At 34.0% G+C, this 19,304-nt stretch overlaps 1 protein-coding gene across 1 annotated transcript in view; it reads left to right on the top strand.

Moving 5' to 3' along the window:
* Window positions 1-337: 337 nt before the first annotated feature.
* Window positions 338-19,304, top strand: part of LOC126817609 (transmembrane protein 266) — a 35,734-nt gene continuing 16,767 nt past the window's right edge. Inside the window, exon 1 of the mRNA XM_050544698.2 lies at window positions 338-633. Within this exon, the coding sequence (XP_050400655.1) occupies window positions 617-633 (17 nt within the window). The 5' untranslated portion in view covers window positions 338-616. The remainder of the gene's footprint in view (window positions 634-19,304) is intronic.

The following is a 19,304-nucleotide window of genomic DNA, read 5'->3' as shown; positions in this document are numbered from 1 at the left end:
TAACTTTTTACATATCCTATTAATCTTTGGCTATTTTTTTTAAAAATTAATATTTTTTGTGAAAATAATGAGGTGCACGATAATCAATAGGCAATATAAAATGGGGCCGTAGGTCTTCCTTTTAAACACACGCTTCGAATGCAGATGTTCGCGTCGTTGTATGGTTGTGTAATCTGCGGGAGGTAAGCTTTTGTTCGAGATAAAAAGCAAGGAATAGAAGTCATTATTATTTCTTTTAGCAGACAGCTGTTCCTTATCGTTACAAGGGAGATAATCCCCGTTTATTACCATTATCGATCTGTTTTTTTTTTTTAAAGCTCCGTTAAAATAGAATAGGACCAGTTGTCAGTGTACAGTTAACGGTGAGACGTACTCTCGGCAAGAGAATAAACCTGTTAATAACAAAACGTCTCTTGGTAATCTTGTATTTACCATTTACTTACCTTTTTAAACGGACACGTGTATGGCCCTGTGATCGGCGTTATAATTAGGAACGGCCAGTCTTTAATTGCACTTAGTATGTTGCAACAAAGTGGGCGTCTCCTTTCAGGTGGATATTATTGCTGATTACATTTACAAAGGTCGACAGATATGAAAAACGATACGAAGAGAAAAGATGGCGTCAAAGCGAAGGTAAAGAATTATGTTTTTTGACAACTGTTTATAATTTATTTATTGTTGAATTTAGACATTTATATATCAACAAAAGTCAGGATTTCCTCGAATCATGTCTGCAATATTGTGTCGTACGTTACATGACATGCCATGTTGACGATAAGAAGAAATATGTCTTAACCAAGCGAAAAGTCGTTATCTATTGTTTTAAACTATAATAATGTCATTAATGTCATTTGATGTAGCACATGATTAGATATTTATGAGAAGCTCAAGGTAAATTATGTTGGCTGTATGGATAATTTCAAAATATTATAATTGTTATTGTTTATAAGTGAATATCAATGTGATTGTATGTCTTTTTTATAACTGAGGAGGGTGGGTGGCGTGGGGACACGATAATTTCTTTTTAATGTGTACTGATCTACATTATGAGTACATTATAAGTTGAACTGGTCAAGTTGTATTGGTCAAGGAAAGGCTACAAAAGTCTGACTGCACTTAGTTTTTTGTACCGGTACTTTTTTTGTATTTAGTCAACGTTTCCAAAAGTTTCAGGTATTTTCAAACTTCACCTTGCTGCATTTTGGATTGAACTACCGAGTAGGTACAATGGCACCTTTCCCTTTAGTATGTGGTCTATCCGATTAGTACTTAAACCACCTATTTCACCAATTAGTCTATATTCTTCATTAAGGGGTATTATTACCTTTATACGGTCGTTTGTTATGGGTCTTATAATTCCCAGCAGGTATTAGATTTCCTTCAATTTGGTTTAAATTATATAACTTGCAAGATAGGTATAATGAAAGATAATGATTGTATGTATAAAGTGTATAACAGATATATTACATACTTATAGACCTACATGTACATGTACATACCACCAGGTGTTCAAGACTTATTTAATCACACAATTTTTATAACATTGTCGTAGACATACATTATGCAAGAGCTAAATCTGTCTATTGCAGGTCTTTCTTTAGGCCTGAAATATATATTATCTAAATTATTAATTAGACATTAAAGATACATTAGTTAAGAGTTTAATAAAGAGTTGGTCATTCTTGCTATAATAATTCAAAAATAGATGATAAAAAAAGAAAATATTGAAAATTTCATTCCAATTACTTCGATCTCAGCCAAGTTATCATTGTTTTTAGTTTTGACAAGATGTGTGCACAGTGGTAACCAAAGCACTGGTATAATCGGGACTAAGCCTCGCTTTCCCATTTTTAAATTAAATTTTTAAATGGCGAACCGTTTTAATCTAGTTAAAATCTCGAGTATCCGATGCGATCGAGAGTCGATTATGGTCTTGTTTTGTTAATGAATGTCTAATTTATAGTTATATAACATTTCAGGCCTAAAGAAAGACCTGCAATAGGCAGATTTAGCTCTTGCATAATGTATGTTTAATTAACTTATCCAGACCACAATTAACTCTCGATGTCATCGCTAGCCTGCTGCTCAATGCACATTTATGATTAAATCCAAAAATAGATAATCGAGACTATGTTTTTAAGGTACCGACTTTAGTAATGATGATCGAGGCTAGACCTAAAATTCAATCGCTAAATTCTCGGCTCAGAGTGAATCAATTTGACTGAAATTTTCAGCATATTCCCTTTACATTATCTAGTTTTTTAGGGGCATTATGGGAGATTAGATAACGAGCTGGCAGTTCTCACTATAATAGTAATTATATATATATTATATATATATATATATATAAGGTGGAAGAATAAAATATTGTTTTTAAAAAACAAACAGCAACTATAAGTATCAACGCCAAGCTAAGTAAATATTTTATGTTGGAAATGAAATGAAATGAAATGGGTAAAACGTCTTACTGTTCTGCTCCTATACTGGGCTAATGAAGACGGGCATACGCCATACCGTGTTCTATAAGGGAAATTTTGCCCGGACAGCGGGACACTTATATATCGAATTTCAACTGTGTACACGGGACCTCGGTTTTTCGTCCCATCCGAACGACTAGACAGCTGTCCTTGTCGGGCCCTCCGTCCTGCATCAATGACAAGGGAGGACCACGCCAGAAAATCTGGATGAACTTTCTTGGCCAAAGCAGGGATTTGAACACCCGACCTCCAGGCTAGCGAGCCAGCGTCTTACCCACTTAGCCACCGTGATATGATTATGTATTAATTTATTTTCTTCAAATACTGGTCTTTTTTTCAAGAATGGTTTTGAATGAAACCCAGCTATCTGACAAATAATATAAGACTAGAAGGTTATCATAGCTTTGACTCTAAATAATATCTTTGTAGTCGTTTTGTGTTTCCATACATTTTGTTTGTTTATTATTTTCCTTAGACTGTAAATAAAGAAACTTTGCACATTGTAAACAAAACTATCCCCAGCAAATATTGACATCTTTTCTATTGACAAATATCCAGGGATATGACCGTAAACAGTTTATTACAGTCAATATGACTATTGATTATTAATTAAAATATAAGTACTATTGATTGTAGATATACATGTATTGATACGAGACTGTTTCAGTTTAGTGGGTATTAGATTAAATTAAAGTTTGAACATAATATCCTATATGTCATAACAGAACACACGTCCATATAATAGGGTTAATATTATGAATTGTATATTGGAAATTCATGCAAGTCCTTGTACCACCAGATAACGTTTTATATAGTATTATCAAACGCTATTCTATAACTAAAATATTACATAAAAAGGAAAATCCTGAAGTTAAAAGCAGCATAGTTACCAGAATAGGATGAATTTGTCTTGTGATAACCAAGGTATCTAGACCAGAACTTTGGACGACTGGGGACTTTAATATTGAAACCGTCAGTTAGTACACCTATTTAAATTCAAAAGAGAAGATGATAAACATCACGGAAAATACTCAAACCCTGCAACAACAATTACTGCAGCCTACAGTATCCAACACAGTTAAATTATATTTTACATAAGCTATATTGAAAGCATGTAAAATTATATTTTCTGTTGAGGTAAAACGCGAATATATAGGATAAATCATTCAGGGATAGATAGTATGGATTTTGTTAATATTCTAAAATAAAGTTTACACATATGCTATTTTTAGACACAAAAAGCTGTTTTCAAACAAAGCAACCACGCTGGAACATTACACAAACGATTCTATATTCTTTGTATAAAATATCATGTGATTATGTTAATAATGAAAGCGTTGCTTATAACACGCATGACGTATTTATTCTCAATGAAAAAGAGATCAGTTGAGCACTGCATCAATTATCAGAAAAAAAAATTACATTTTTTATATGTATGGTCACAGCATCTGACCGTTGTGTTGATAAGTTATTCTGATTTGATTTGTTTTATATATTAACGAGTGGGGAAAAAGAACACTCATTCACGGCCAAAATAACAAGCTTTGGGATGATTTATTTTATTTATGTTGTGGGGAACGTTGTTGGTGGTGCAGGAGGGTGTGAGCTATCAAGGAACGTTGTCTAGTCATTCGGATGATATAAAAATCGGGGCCCCATTTGCCCTTCGGCGTACACGTTAAAGAACTCTTGCCAGTTGGAATTAGACGAAGAGTAGGCAGACACGTCACTGTCCGGGCAAAATGTCATTCATAGCACACTCTATGTCGTATGCCCGTCTTCATTAGTCCATCTGGTAAAGTAAAGTAGGTCTTGAAACCCCACTTCATTTCAGTGCTGTTTACCCCTGATTCGACACGGCTTCTTAACTACCTTGTACTATTACATCTTGAAAATCTTGGGGACGTACAAAAAGAAATATACAAAATTGTCGTTTAACGATTTAGGTTGCGGTTTTATTCAAAAAATTATATAACATGAATAGTTTTATTGACAGGTTTATTTTTTATTTTTATTTTCAGACAATTTTTGTTATCTTGTTTATTGATATACCATTCTTTCTAAGAATGAAATTATAATGATAAAATAGATCAGGGGTTTTCAAGGAAATATGAATAGGCCAGCCGTGACTTTATCTCTTTAAATGTTGCCATTCAGATTAAATTGTTATTTTCACATATTGTCATATGTACATGTATGTCACAGTTTTTCTCTTGGCAACTATAAGTTCATTGATATATTGAGTGATTATTCAATGTCCACATAAAAAAAACACCTAAAATATACACAGATGTTCAGCTGTGTATAAAATCGATATTTATTGTTAATTTTTTTATAGTAACTAGTAGATGGGATTATCTATAGCCCTAGTTTCTGAAGAAAATTCACAAACATAAAATAAGAAAAGTAAGAAAATAAATCCACATAATGGAAGTAAGAAAAATAAATTCACAAACTAGAGGTCAGCGAAGGAAAGGAATCCCTAGAAATAAAAAGAAAATGAATCCACAGAAAAATAGCAAGAAAAGAGTCAAGAAATTGAATCGGCAGAAAAGAAGTATAAATCCAGAGAAACTAAATCAATATTGATGACCATACCAGACAGTACATCATATTGATGACCATACCAGACAGTACATCATATTGATGACCATACCAGACAGTACATCATATTGATGACCATACCAGACAGTACATCATATTGATGACCATACCAGTCAGTACATCATAGCAATGACCATACCAGGCAGTACACCGACAATACCCGACAGAACATCATTGCAATGACCATATCAGGCAGTACATCATGGCAATGACCATACCATTCAGTATGCAAATCGAAAAAGAGGAGACAGAAAAGTCGCTATCTGGGCAAAATTCAATTACTTTGCATTTACACTAATAAAAATAAGAATGATCATAATATGTTTGTCTCAAAATGACTAAAGTTACATGTTGATGATATATTACACCCCATTCCATCACTCCCACATAAGAAAAGACAATCGGCGACAGTGTGTTCTCCCGCTATTCAAGTGTCTATACAATATTTATGTATTTATTAACCATCTACTTGTATTTTAATGAAGTTTATAACTTAGTTGATCTCATTATGGGGATAAATCAAAATTACTAAGTATAGTAGGCCTTCGCTTTTCGTAAAACGATGCTGAAAGCCAACCTTCAAGGAGTTCAGTTAAACTCAGTTTTGTGTTATATTATTTTCGTTCATTTATAAATATTAAAAGATATACTTGTGGGTATTATCCTGCTGTTGATAAACTGTGATATAGAAATGTCTCCCAAATCGCTGTCTCGTGCAAACCATATAGGCTTTATTGTAACTTGAACAACACAACCTTCTTCTATTCTACGGTAATTGGGCAGGTTCAAATAAAAAAGAGCTGCTATAGTCATTTTAAATATACAAAAGTTCATATTTAAAACCCTAACTTCCCGAAAAGTCTATTTGTCCTGGATTTAAGAGTGGAGCGTCAATAGTTACTATATGTTAATTGTCGCGTAATGTTTAATTTTCCCTGCTACAACCTAACATGTATGAGAGGGTTCACACGGAGTTGTCACTAGCTGCCATCTTGTCAAACATTACATGGGTTAAGTCAAATCAATTACAAAATCCATAACAGTGTTCATTGCTTTGCCTTTTTACTTTACGTAAATTCCTTTCTTTGTTGATAAAACGGAATTCTTCGGTTGTAGCTTCTTTCTTGTTATTTCTGTTGCTCTAGTTACCTCATCATGACCTCTTTATTGATATTTGTTGAGCTTTTGTCTTTTTCTGTACGTAGGTCGAATTCAAACGTTATAAGTTTATTGTCCAGCTAGCGTGCTTTGTTGCTGTAGCGAGTTCCGTAACAACGAATTGGAAAGTGAGGGGATCAGACAATGTCACAGTTTATCACCTGGACCTTTCATGTGCCAATGTCTCATTGCGATGTCGTGGACAATGTATGCCTTATATAAAGGTTACTACCGCCGAGCTGAACTGGTTGAGAACCTTTCATGTTCATTTAATCTCAATATAAACTGATTAGTCCGAGTGGTCTTTAGGGTTGGTCCGAGTGGGCTTTTAGGTTGGTCCAAGTGATCTTTTAGGTTGGTCCGAGCGGTCTTTTTTTTTTGGTCCGACTGGTCTTGGTCCGTGTGCTCTTTGGCCTGAGTGGTCCGGGTACCTTTTACACCACCGCATTGTAATTTTGTACATGTTTTCTGTATTTGTTTGCCACCCCCCCCACCTCACACACCACCCACCACCCACACACCACCCACACACCACTTTCCGGCTATCCTGGCATTTTGGTCGTGTCTTTCTGAACCTATTCTTTTACGAATCTTCTTCCAAACTTGCATAGTACATCGTCCAGGAATTTCAAGAAAAGAAAAATCGCCTATATTGAATTCCATTGATAAATAAATTATTTTATTCACCTTATTGCGCTAAGGTTTTTTTTAACAAGGGCATGAATTATTTCTATATAATAAAAGTCAATCCTTTAATAACCTGTATTATCAACTGTTGTGTCCGTTAAAGGTTACTACCGCCAAGCTGAGCTGGTTGAGAACCTTTCATGTCCGTAAACAATAAGAAGTGAGGGTGGAATGTCAATATGACAAGCCTACATATATATGTATACGATAAACTATTCTACGACCATCAAAATCAATACTTTTACTGTCGATTTTATTCTACTAATTAAAGAAGATTGATTTTCTTCATTCTGTCAACTGGTGTACAGGAGGCTGAACCTCGACATCTTTTATTGTAATATTGTCACATTAAATCTTTCTCGGAATACCAAATACCGGCACATATATCGATAACATATTTATAGCATCGATTAATTACTTTTAGTTGTTCGATTTCTGTCTGAATCTGAACTTTGCAACCACTGTTATAATTAACATTCTTGTTGGGCGTTGTTTTTTTTTTATGAAACAATTTATGGAGTTTTTATTGATGAATATATATGCATAACACATTTTGGTTGTAATAATTAATTACGTGACGACATTGGTTCAAGATGTCTTCATTTCTGGAAAATTCGGGGTGGATTAGGTATACAAAACATTATATTTTCTATCAAAGGGGGATTTACTTAAAGGGACGTTAGCTTCAGATTTTGAAATTGAATCAAATATTCATATCGGAAGATAAAGGATTACGTCTATCACCGCAACCAATCTTTAAAGTAATACATTACTTTGAAAACCAATAGAAATTTTCATTATAGACCTTTATTTGGTTTTCCTACATGAAATTCCCATCAGTTATAAACAATTATGTCTGGAATGTTCCATACCGGCGGACTTGGCATTTACGCTACTATATAAATCGATAGTACCTTTATTAGCTTTTTTCACCATTTATTCACAATTTCAACTGAACAGAATTATTCAACTGCATCTCAAGACTGACTGGTTAAGTTTAACCATGGACCTTATAATATATAAATACATGTATTATAAATTATAAGGTCCATGGTTTAACATCTGCTTCCTCGGTGTATCTCACCATTCTCCGTGCTATGCTCGCATGTGGTCAGTTTCTTATAAGTGGGTTATTATTATTTGTTTACTATTTGTATATCGATATAAATCAATAGATTTGCTTCGCAAGGTCTTTACATAAATAATGTGATAAAATAATATAGAACATTTTTCTCTCGGTATAATTGAATTTTTCCTACGGAAAAGGGAGTTCATTTTTCAAATTTGATTAGCTTCGTATGTAACAATGACCCGTGGTCGCTGTTTCACTGCCAAACAGTAAATGTTTTAATTCTTCTGGTGTTCTTAACAAACTCAAGTCGTATATAATTTGTGTTTTGTATGGAGATTCAGGGCTGCCGACAACCAGTATCGCAGCGCAATTTGCGATACATATTTTGTCCGTTGCTAATCAAAAATTAAAATTTAAAGTTTTTGATTCGCAGTTACTGTGAATCATTAATATGCCTGTCATTTTGGATATTGACACAAGGATAATCCACATTTGAAGACTAGAAGGCTTTCTGAACACTTTCAACGTGTATAAAATGTTGAATAAAATTTTATAAACAAAACTGAATTCTCCGTGTGACATTTTTTTCTCGAACTACCCAGACACAATTCATTATACGGTACTATATAATACAGGGACATAACTCTATGAATAGGGACTATTAAACCGGAAATAGGGAATCAAGTAGTACCACTCACGTTGCGAGACATCAAGTAATTATATTATATTCATTTTGAAAGAAATAAAGCCAGTGTATCCCCCACGTATTGTAAATAAAATATAAAAAAATAAATATATGTTAACGTATTGTAAAATGATAAATCAAAGTAAAAATTCCCGTAAAATATCGCGTGTGTCTAGTTAATCGAGGTGCGCCCGATTGAACAAAAATAGCAATACACGATAAAAACCAGACGAAATCGTTTTCTAACGAAGATTTCTAACGTAACAAAAAATAACAATTAAAATGATTGGGGCCTTGGAAGTCACTGTTAAGAATTGGATTCAGACATAAGACCTAACTAAATGTCTACATCACATTCACAAACTGTCACAAGTACTTGTGGCAGTGCTAAAAAAATCTAAGAATAGTAAGAATGGAATCTAATCATATTTGTTATGAACTAAAGTAATATCTTGTTATTTAGGTTTTTATGTTGAAACTGAAAAACTGCTAATCAATTTTTAAATTTGCTAATCAAATTTGGCAAAATTGGACTTTTTGATTAGCAGTTCTGCTAATCAACTGTGAAAAATTACCGACAGCCCTGTGGAGATTACGTAAAAATATCTGGACAGCATAATTATATCTTGACAAATACTTCCAATCTACATTGTAGAATTTAACTGGAGCTATGGAATGTGTGTGTCAATCTGATATAAATGACAGGCGTAGATTTCACTTACATATCAGATCAATGTATCTCATTATGCTGATAATATCGTGATTATTAACTTTAATTGATATCATCTCATGATCATAATAGGTTACCTATTGTTATGTTGACCTCTTTATTCAACTTGATCCTATATCATTATGTTCAAAATTTAGCAAATGTTTTATTATCTAATTTACTTTAAGCTATGCTAATAGATCAACATGAAGATACAAATAAATGAACGGGACAGAATAGGACAATCAGAATTAAAATTTTAATGTTTAATAAGTATGATAATAAAAGTATACATACATGCGTTATAGTACAATTGGAAATTATGATGGACTTACAGATACATTAGTTAAGAGTTTTATAAAGAGTTGGCCATTCTTGCTATAATAATTCAAAAATAGATGATAAAAAAAAATGTTGTACATTTCAGTTAAATTACATTATTCTGAACGGAGTTGTCACTGCTTGAAGTTTGGACTAGAAATAGGCATCAACTGTCTAAGTACCGTCTCCGAGAATTGCCGATCGTTTGATTGACAGACGATAATCCCCACATATTCTCGATTATCAAGTAACATTCTCAATGGCTGCAGTACCCTCGATTGGCAGGCTTTTCATCGACAGTCTCCGGTAGTGACGTCATTGACTAACAATAAACGTTAGCTTGGCCAGACATTTATTGATTTAATTATTAAATGGACGACTGTTTAAATCCAAGCTATATCCAAGCCATCCGAGGGTCTACAGAGTTGATTTTGAGCTTGTCATGCAAATAAAGGTCTAATTAATAATTTCTATAAGATCTGAAGCCTAAAGAAAGACTTGCAATAGGCAGATTGAGGTCTTAACTAATGTATCTTTAAGTCAGTGTAGAGTTGGTGTCAAGTGGCTTAAGTCAGTGTGAAGTTGGTGTCAAGTGTTAAGTCAGTGTGAACTTGGTGTCACAAGTATGTTAAGTAATATTGAATTTAACACTAAAGGACCACCTTAGCCACATTTGGTTTTACTTAAACCTGATTTGGGATCATCCTCTAAATTTAACATGATTTTTCAATTTATTTTCATAAAAATTACAAAACCATCATCATTACATTGCTAAAAATCAGTGTCTAAATGTACAGTCTATTTGAGCTAACTCAAAATGGACAGTGTGTTAAGTCAGGGTGGAGTTGGTGTCAAGTGTATTTAAGTCAATATCTAGTCAGTGTTTAATTTAATACTAAGGGACCACCTTAGCCACATTTGCTTAACTCAGCCTGATTTGGGATCATCCTCTAAATTTAATATGATTTTTCCATTTATTTTCATAAATATTCCAAAAAACACCATCGTTACACTGCTAAAAATATGTACAGTCTATTTGAGCTAACTCAAAACAGATTCGAAACTACATTTACAACAAGTCAACTCTACTTTGTTTAACCCAATACTTGAAAAGACCTATTATGGCTGTTTATTGATCACATAGTTTTGATTTCTCTATAAAGCACAGACGACTGACACTGATAGCATAGTCGATTGTTAAGTGAACGAGGTTTTCATTCGTCTCTATATGAGCCCTTTAAACTTCCACCATAATGAATTAAAGGGCCCTCTTTCACAATAACAACCCCATGAGCTGTTCCGACTCTTATGGTAACGAAAATCAAAAATAATTTTAAATCCCTATAAAAGTACTAATGATTTGATATACTTTATTTTCCATCAAAATAGACTAAAACTGGTCTTGTTTGTTCTTATATTTTCTCTCATACTGAAACTGGTCTTGTTTGTTCTTATATTTTCTCTCATACTGAAACTTGTATAAAATGAGATATGACAGATGATAAAGAAATGAATCATATAAGAAACAACAACCATAAAATATTATAAATAGATGCATAAATCATTTAGCCATTTTCTTGAGAAAATGCCGTTTGTGATCAGCTGTGTCTTCATATTGAATTAATTTAATCTGTGGTATACCACTGTATCATTGAACGTATTTAGCTAGGGGCTACTTGTACAGGGATGCATTATACCTCCGCTTGTCGGCTCTAATCAGCGTGTTCTGGCTACATTAGCCCTCATGATAGGGCAAATATGATTTAATTAATCGCCATGAAAACGTTCCTTTGTTAAGGCTTGGTAGCCAGGATAGGGAGGGTGCTAGCGAACAGAACGTCTATTGAAGCGTATTAAACAAAAACTGACAGATTCGTGTTGACAATATTTTCTGTCCATCTGTCGTGCTGTTTAGAATTTCGCTCAGTACAATGCCTACTAGTATTTTATCCTCAAGACCCAGACAATACTTAACACTTTTATTCTGTTTATGGCCAAAACAGGCGTTACGTCGACTGTTGAAATTGTAAGTTTTACTAATTTATTTATAGTTTCTTTTTATTTATAAAAAAAATATGATGTATTATGATATTGTGGTATCTGTAATAAATTGCAGAGTAAAAGTCTTTTTTCCCAGATTTAAGATCTATGAAACATGATTTTACATTAGTAAACAGCTAACTAAACAGCTGATAATTAATTAGCGTCTGTTTCCACGGTAGTGATATCGCGAACAATAGGCACGGCTTTTTGGTCATATTGTACACAACATTACTAAAGTTTTGTTTCATTAATTCACAGTTCTGTAAATTTTTAATTTGTGTGAAATGATAAAGGTCTTGATATTTTGATCTCTAAAATTACTGCTTGTATAGAATCTTCATTTTTCTTTTGTGAATTATTGTAAATGTAGTTTGTATAGAGAGGGTCTCCAAATTTCGGATTACTTTCAACTAAAGTACTTTTAATATTTCATTAAGAGTATCTTTTGTTTCATTGTCACACTTTCTTTGTGATACGTCGTATAAGGAACAATTCGTCTTTTATGTTATTTTTAACAAAATCGTAACCTAACCCGATCTATTTTGCTCGATATTTATTCGAAGATTTTTTTTTGTCAAGAAAGTCTTGCTCCTTGAACTGAACTGTCAATATGACAATCTGAAGTGTTAGAGGACCAGAAGTGTTAATCTTGTTCCGCTTGTGATGTCCATTTAACAAACTATATGTAAATGTAACATGGGATAAATGGATATTTGACCTATTGTAAAGGTTTTGTACTGTTTATACCAGTATCTACTATATTCCACAGTCTAACTATTTAACACCTAACCCGACTTATCACCCTTAACCAGCTTTTATACCGACTCTTTAGCATTCATCTGTTAATACCTAGTTCAAATTGTGAATTAAAATTCCCCCTGTTAGTATCTTGCTGTTAAAATCTCACCTTTTTAATTTTATTTGTGATTGAGATTAGAAAATTGCAGAAATATCTTCATAATGGTCTTTAATTAATTTTTGCTGGGGTGGGGGGTATTTGAAAGACTTCGAGGCCCATGTCTTTGGCGTTCCTTTAACGGTTCAATATATGGTCATAAATATTATGTAATTAATCGTGTAATGTTATGTTACCAGAGGCATAATAATTATAATGGTCTTGTACAGCACATGTTCGGTAGTATTACGTGGAATATTATGCATGTCTTCATCGTTAATAGATAAGAAATTAAAATTTGTTAGTTCAAAATAATTTTGTTTTCGAATGTTGTCGGTAATAAAACATAAATTCACAGAAAATGCAACGACGACGTCCACAGTCGACAATAGAATCTCCAGAGGGTTTTATGAATGCTTCGCTGTATTATAGAAAAATGTTTGTTAACATTCTGAATTTGTTGATCCCAAATCACAGGGTTACCTCCCGGTTTACGTTTTGACCCTTTTGTAAGGTTTGTGAACAAGATAATACAACATTAGGTGGATACAATATTTTGTCAGGCCAGCTCACCATGTGTTAGTCCCGAAATGACACAGTTTGTGTCGAGTGGACGATAAACCCAATTTCCCTCTCTCTCTCCCTCTCTCTCTTTGATGTCCTAATGAAAGTTTGAGCCAGGTTTAACAATTTCTAGAGAATTACTCTCGCTGAATAATTTCTGCCGATGAAAACAAAAACTATATGACACTCAAACATTTGCATGAAACATAATCTTTGAAAAAGGGACAATGGATGTATGTGGCCTTAATGTGGGTTCACAATTATATCTGGACTTGTGATATCAAATTACTCCTTAAGATTTACCAAATTATGATATTCATAAACGTTAGGTTCCATTAAAAAATAAACAGACAGAAAATAAAATTTACTACAGGACGACATTCGTTTAAAGAACAAGACGAGAAGTAAAACAACTACAGCAAATAACTTTGATATGGTGGGAATTTGGTGTTTTGTGTTGTAACTCTGAGAGATAAGAATAGGCAACTTGTAGCCATGGACATCGTGAACATATCAACAATGTGTCTTTTTACCGGTTTAAGATATTTGCGGGCTCATCTCCTTTTGGTCTTTTGTCTCGCTTATCTCCTACTAAACGCTGAACTTACGACGTCCAAGTAAACAGAAACACAGACGAAGTATTTGCAAGAAAAGCCACGGGAATGTTTGGCCGCCCGTTAAGATTAACGAAACACTAGTACACACAACTGACTGTATGCAGTATAATGTGTCTTTCAACAAGGCCCTTCATTTTATTAATATTTTATTGATATAATCATTCAGTTTTTGACGCGAATTTATGGATTTGTGCGTGTGATGTCACAAAAACAAAAATGAACAAACAGAATAAAGATCATCAGGTATTTCTTTCTGAACTAATCTCTTGGGGGCTCCGAAGTAGGGTAGGCAGGTCAAACGTAGGGCACTTAAGGAGGTGGAGAGGCAGTGCCAGGAAATTTTGGTTCTATGGGACATGCTAGAATCGATTTGACATATCTGAGCCATGACGTACTATCCACTGATAATTGGCTGAGGGATTAAGTCCTGAAGAACTGAACATGAACACTGTTAGCAACAATATGTATTCAGTGCGTACTAGTTTAACAGTTAAAATCATCTCACTGGTTGGTAAATTGCAATATGTAATCGATACTAGTATACAGTTTATGAAAGACGTGGTATGTGATAGAGGATGATAGCTGTAGTGAGGGGACGAAAGTTCATTTACGACAGGGATTCTAGAGCACCGTGCTGTGTTGTGATGAAGGACGGTGCTGTTTTATGGAAGAGGTAGTTGTTTTGGAGGGGGTCGATTCTTTATGGATGATAAACGTTATTTTATGATGGACGTGGGTTGTTTTACGAATGACAGGGCACTTTGATGTGGGATACTTTAGGCTGCATGATATTCATATATGTTGACTTATATACTGCAAACCCAATTTCATTTGTCTATCCACAGATTTCGACAACGAAATTATCGGTTCCAGTTTCTACCCTGCCTACCCGCCCAGTCCTCTGCTAATCTCTGTGTATTTATGTGAGTGAATTTAGCTGAAAACGATATTCACACCTATACTTATGAACAAATAGGTGGTTTTGCATTAAAAACTAAAAGTTGATATGAAAAATATACATACTTCTGCAGAAAACGGCATTGACAAATATTTAATTTAAGGGCTATTGTCGAACTTGGTCACCTTGAGATATTTTACGGTTGTATTCAGAATCGAAAGTAAACTGAATAACAATAGTTTATATATCCCGTTACACTGTATATTTGGTTTGAAAAAATATCACCTCTTTTAGCAATTATTGACAAAAGATTTAAATAGTATAAACCTCGCACCAATTGCGCTAGCCAGACTTGAAAATAGATATTGCCTAGATAACCGTGTCATAGAGTTAGAAAGTTACCTCGATTAAAGATACATTATGAAAGATTTAAATAAAGAACTAGCCATTCTTGCTATAATAGTTCGAAAGTAGATGATGTAAAATGAATAATTTGAAAATCTCATTCAAATTACTCTACTGCAAGCGAAGATATTAGCCTTTGAAGGTTTGACAGACGTGTGCAATAATTTCAACCACCGTACTGGTTGATCGAAGCTAAGTCTCGGTCCTCCATATTTGATTAAATAAAAGTATCACTGAACCATTCTAATCTATTTAATATCGGAGAAATCTGATGCCATCGAGAGTTGACTAAGGCCTGGATCAGTTAATTAATGTCTAATTAATACTCTAGAAAACATTTCAGACCTAAAGAAAGACCTGCGATAGGCCGGGTTAGCTCTTGCATAATGCATGTTTAAACTATAGCTCTTTGGCAATGGGCTCCGATCAGAATAAGGATAAAAAAACTTGGCAGTGCATTGTTTCAACGTTATCAGAAAATACTCTTCGAAACATCGCCCAAATAAATTAGTAGCTGATTATTGCTTTATCCAGTTACTAAACGTCTCTAAAAAATTAGGATAACTTAGCCTTTCATTTAATAACCCCGGTTATTCCGTTACTTTGGTGGGATCTTTCAAGCCTTTTACCGATCGTGACATTCAGAACCTTGTCAAATCATCAATACCAACATCAATTCCAAATATTCGACCATTAATATATATGGACGCTCTACTGGTAACCGCCACTAAGGGAGATCTCTGGTTTGTCAGCATTAACTAATTATTGTTGTGTACATGTATATATTGTCCTGTCATATTTTCATTTTTTTTTATCATAGCTTGATAATGACTAGAGAAGCCTAATCGAAACGTCGCTCAGTAGTAAGCAGTAATTGTATTCCATAGAATTGTGACCTGTATAATATTCTTCTTACTGGAATGTTCCCTGTTGTAAAATCTTTAGTGAAAAAAAAAACGAACCCTGATCCAAATATTTCAATCTGCCATTTTTTCCAAGATCCTGAAACGAGCAGACAAAACAAGGTTATTTAATCATCTTGAGAAGAACATCTTGTTTTATGAATTTCAGTCAGTTTGTAGAACCCAAGATGATATTATTAGATCTTTCAGAATGTGTTCCTCTAGTGTGTTGTGCTCCTGAAAGTTCCGTTTTAAGACTAGTTTTATTTACCATGTATACAAAGCAGCTTGGTGGTCTTCTAAATCAAAATTCTGTTTGTCACCAAGACACCATCTTTATGCTAACGATACTTAGCCTTTAGATTTTTTGTTCCTGGATCAGCTCAAACTGAGGTGCTTACAAAAATATCTATAAGTATCGTTAAGATAGATTTAAAAAAAAAAAAAAAAAAAAAAACCTAAATGAGGATAAAACTGAAGTTATCCGTTTTGGTCCAAACCTTGCAAAACTTAAATTGGACATGGGATATATTGAATTTCAGCCAACATCTGTTGTAAAATATTTAGGTTCATTATTGAATAGTGGTCTGACCATCACACAAGGTGACGATCTGATTAGAAATTGCTACTGTCACCTGAAAAACACCAGTTCCATGTTCTCACCAAGGATTCGGCTGTAGCTGTCCAGCAATCATTGACTTCACCCCGCCTTGATTATCGTAATAGACTTCTTACTGGCCTTCTACAAAATCGTTTCGACAAATCGAAAAGAAATTAATATCTTTGCCACGTAACTTATCAGTCACATCAGTTCTCGGATAAACTTTGAGTGTGTTCCCAAAATACAGTTTCTTTCAAACAATCTCAATCAGCTAGTGTTGTTACCTTCAAAATTGCAAGATTAAAGCGTATCTCTCAAAAGAAATTTACAAACTGGTGGTAGAACCAGCCGAGTTAACTGTGACTTTATAGAACGAACGAGGAAATATTTACTACCAATAAGCTCAGGGCCCTTATTCACAAAAACTTAAACTAAGTTACAATCGAAATTTTAAGAAATACTGCAACTTCATTGGATATATGCAAATTGATTTTACTGGTCAGCCAATCGAATTTTAGTATTTCTTAAAATTTCGATTGTATCTTAGTTTAAGTTTTCGTGAATAAGGGCCCAGAACAAGACTGTTGGTGAATGTAGCCTAGGTGATAGGCGCTTTTTTGTTGACATGTATACTGATGCTCTGAATGACATGAGGCACGTTTGGCATCTCCTTTTTTCAAAAAAGGGGGACAAGTACGACTTACACATTTGGCCAAGAAATGTCAATCTTGATGTTATTGATTCAATATAAAATTATTTCCTCAAGAAAAGACGGAAAACATTGTAATTCAAGAACTTGTTTGATTTAAGTATTGATTTTAACACGTGAAGTGAATAAATCCGTCTGCACATATTTGCCGCCTGCTGTGCTTTTGTTTCTCATAAAAAATCTCTGAAAGAGAAATGTGATTAAATTTCAGAATGAACTGCTTTATTGTACAAAATATATTTGCTACCTAATTCCTGAAGCGGGAACTGGTGTTATAAGAAGCATTCCTTTTTTAAAATGAGATTTCTTTAATAAGGTTCTGTTTTTATCTGATATGGGTATATCGAAATATATATAATATTTCTAGCAATCAGACAGCCTCTGTATGTAGACTGATAATCGTTTAAATCGAACTAACTATAGATTCAGCTAGAAAAAAAAGACGAAAGAGTTTGTTTACTAAAGTACCATTAAGTTTAATTAATAAAGAGGTTAAAGTCACATATTTACGCAAACAAACAACATTTGTTTACATTAGTCCAGATTAACAATAGATTTCTTGACCTTGTCAAATAATCAATATTTACATTTAAATTCAAATTGTGTTGACGGCCAAGTTAAAGAAGACTTTATTGGAAAAATAAAACTACTTCCAGAAATTGATTAATACTGGTATATAATCCATATTAAAACTTTGATTTAAATTGAAATTCGACATTATTATTCCGGTCATTAATTGTAGAGGTCGTTTGTTATCATCCGGTGTGGTTGAGAATTAATGTTTATCGTGGGAGATTTAAGCCATGAAGTTGACTGTGTGTCTTGTGAGTGAGTTAGAGATCCCAGTAAATGGTCGGGGATACTGGTGAGAGCGTGGGGATACAAGTAATCGTGAGGTAGTAGATATACCAGTACAAGGTTGGGGGTCCTGGGGAGGGCGTGGATATATCAGTAAATGCTTAGGATATAGTGAGGGCGTAGAGATACCAGTAAGAGGTTGGTGATACTGGTGAGGGCGTAGAGATATCAATAATTGGTGTAGGGCGTAGAGACACTAATAAATGGTGTGTGATACTGGTGAAGGCGTGGAGATAACAATAGTCATATCTCTATATAACTGACTGATGTGACGAGTGATAACGGATACACGGCCGAATTTCTGCTCACTAATAATTCCTTCTAAGACCAAAAGTTGCTATATGGGACTGTAAGGGGATACCTGACAATTCAATAAAGTAATTGAATGTCATTAGATAAGAGAACATGAGAAAAATAGAAATAGTCCGTATATTCCCTTGTTTTTATTCATTCTATACCTTATAAAAATATGGTAATGCACGGACTTTTTCTGTTTTTCTTTCGTGTTCTCTTATCTAGTGGCAGTCAATTCTTTTTATGAATTGTCAGATATCCTCTCCCAGTCTCACACAACAACTTTTGGTCTTCGAAGGAATTATTAGTGAGCAGAAATTCGGCCGTGTATCTGTTATCACTCGTCACATCAGTCAGTTATATAGAGATATGACTCGTGTTTTCCTTTGGCGTTCGTCACTTCCGATTCAGGAAACCTGTATTACTCAGCTATCGTAGCAATGATCTCTGTGTTAAAATTATATTTGGAATGTGTTTAACCAGCTCTATCACATATGTGATAATGACTGGCACCAATATTGTCCTTTAACGCCGATTGATTAATCACATGTCTGACGTCATGGGTCAAAAGCCGCTCGCATGACCTCTGACGCGACCTTTCAATAGAACCGGCCAGATCTTGGTGTTATAGATACCATCGAAAGTATAGAAAAAACGAAACGAAATATAGATCTGTATTTTAATCAGAATGACAATCAAACCTATACATTAGTATATTAGCTGTGATGGGTACAAAAGTGTAACCGTAATCTTTGAAATGATTGCTTTGGATACGGCTGTAAGGGCTCGGAACGCAAGTCGGAAT

Source organism: Patella vulgata, chromosome 4 (assembly GCF_932274485.2).
Source record: "Patella vulgata chromosome 4, xgPatVulg1.2, whole genome shotgun sequence".
In the NCBI taxonomy this organism is placed as follows: Eukaryota; Metazoa; Mollusca; class Gastropoda; family Patellidae; genus Patella; species Patella vulgata.
Note: the sequence above shows the minus strand (reverse complement) of the source record. Positions and strands in the feature narration are given on the sequence as shown.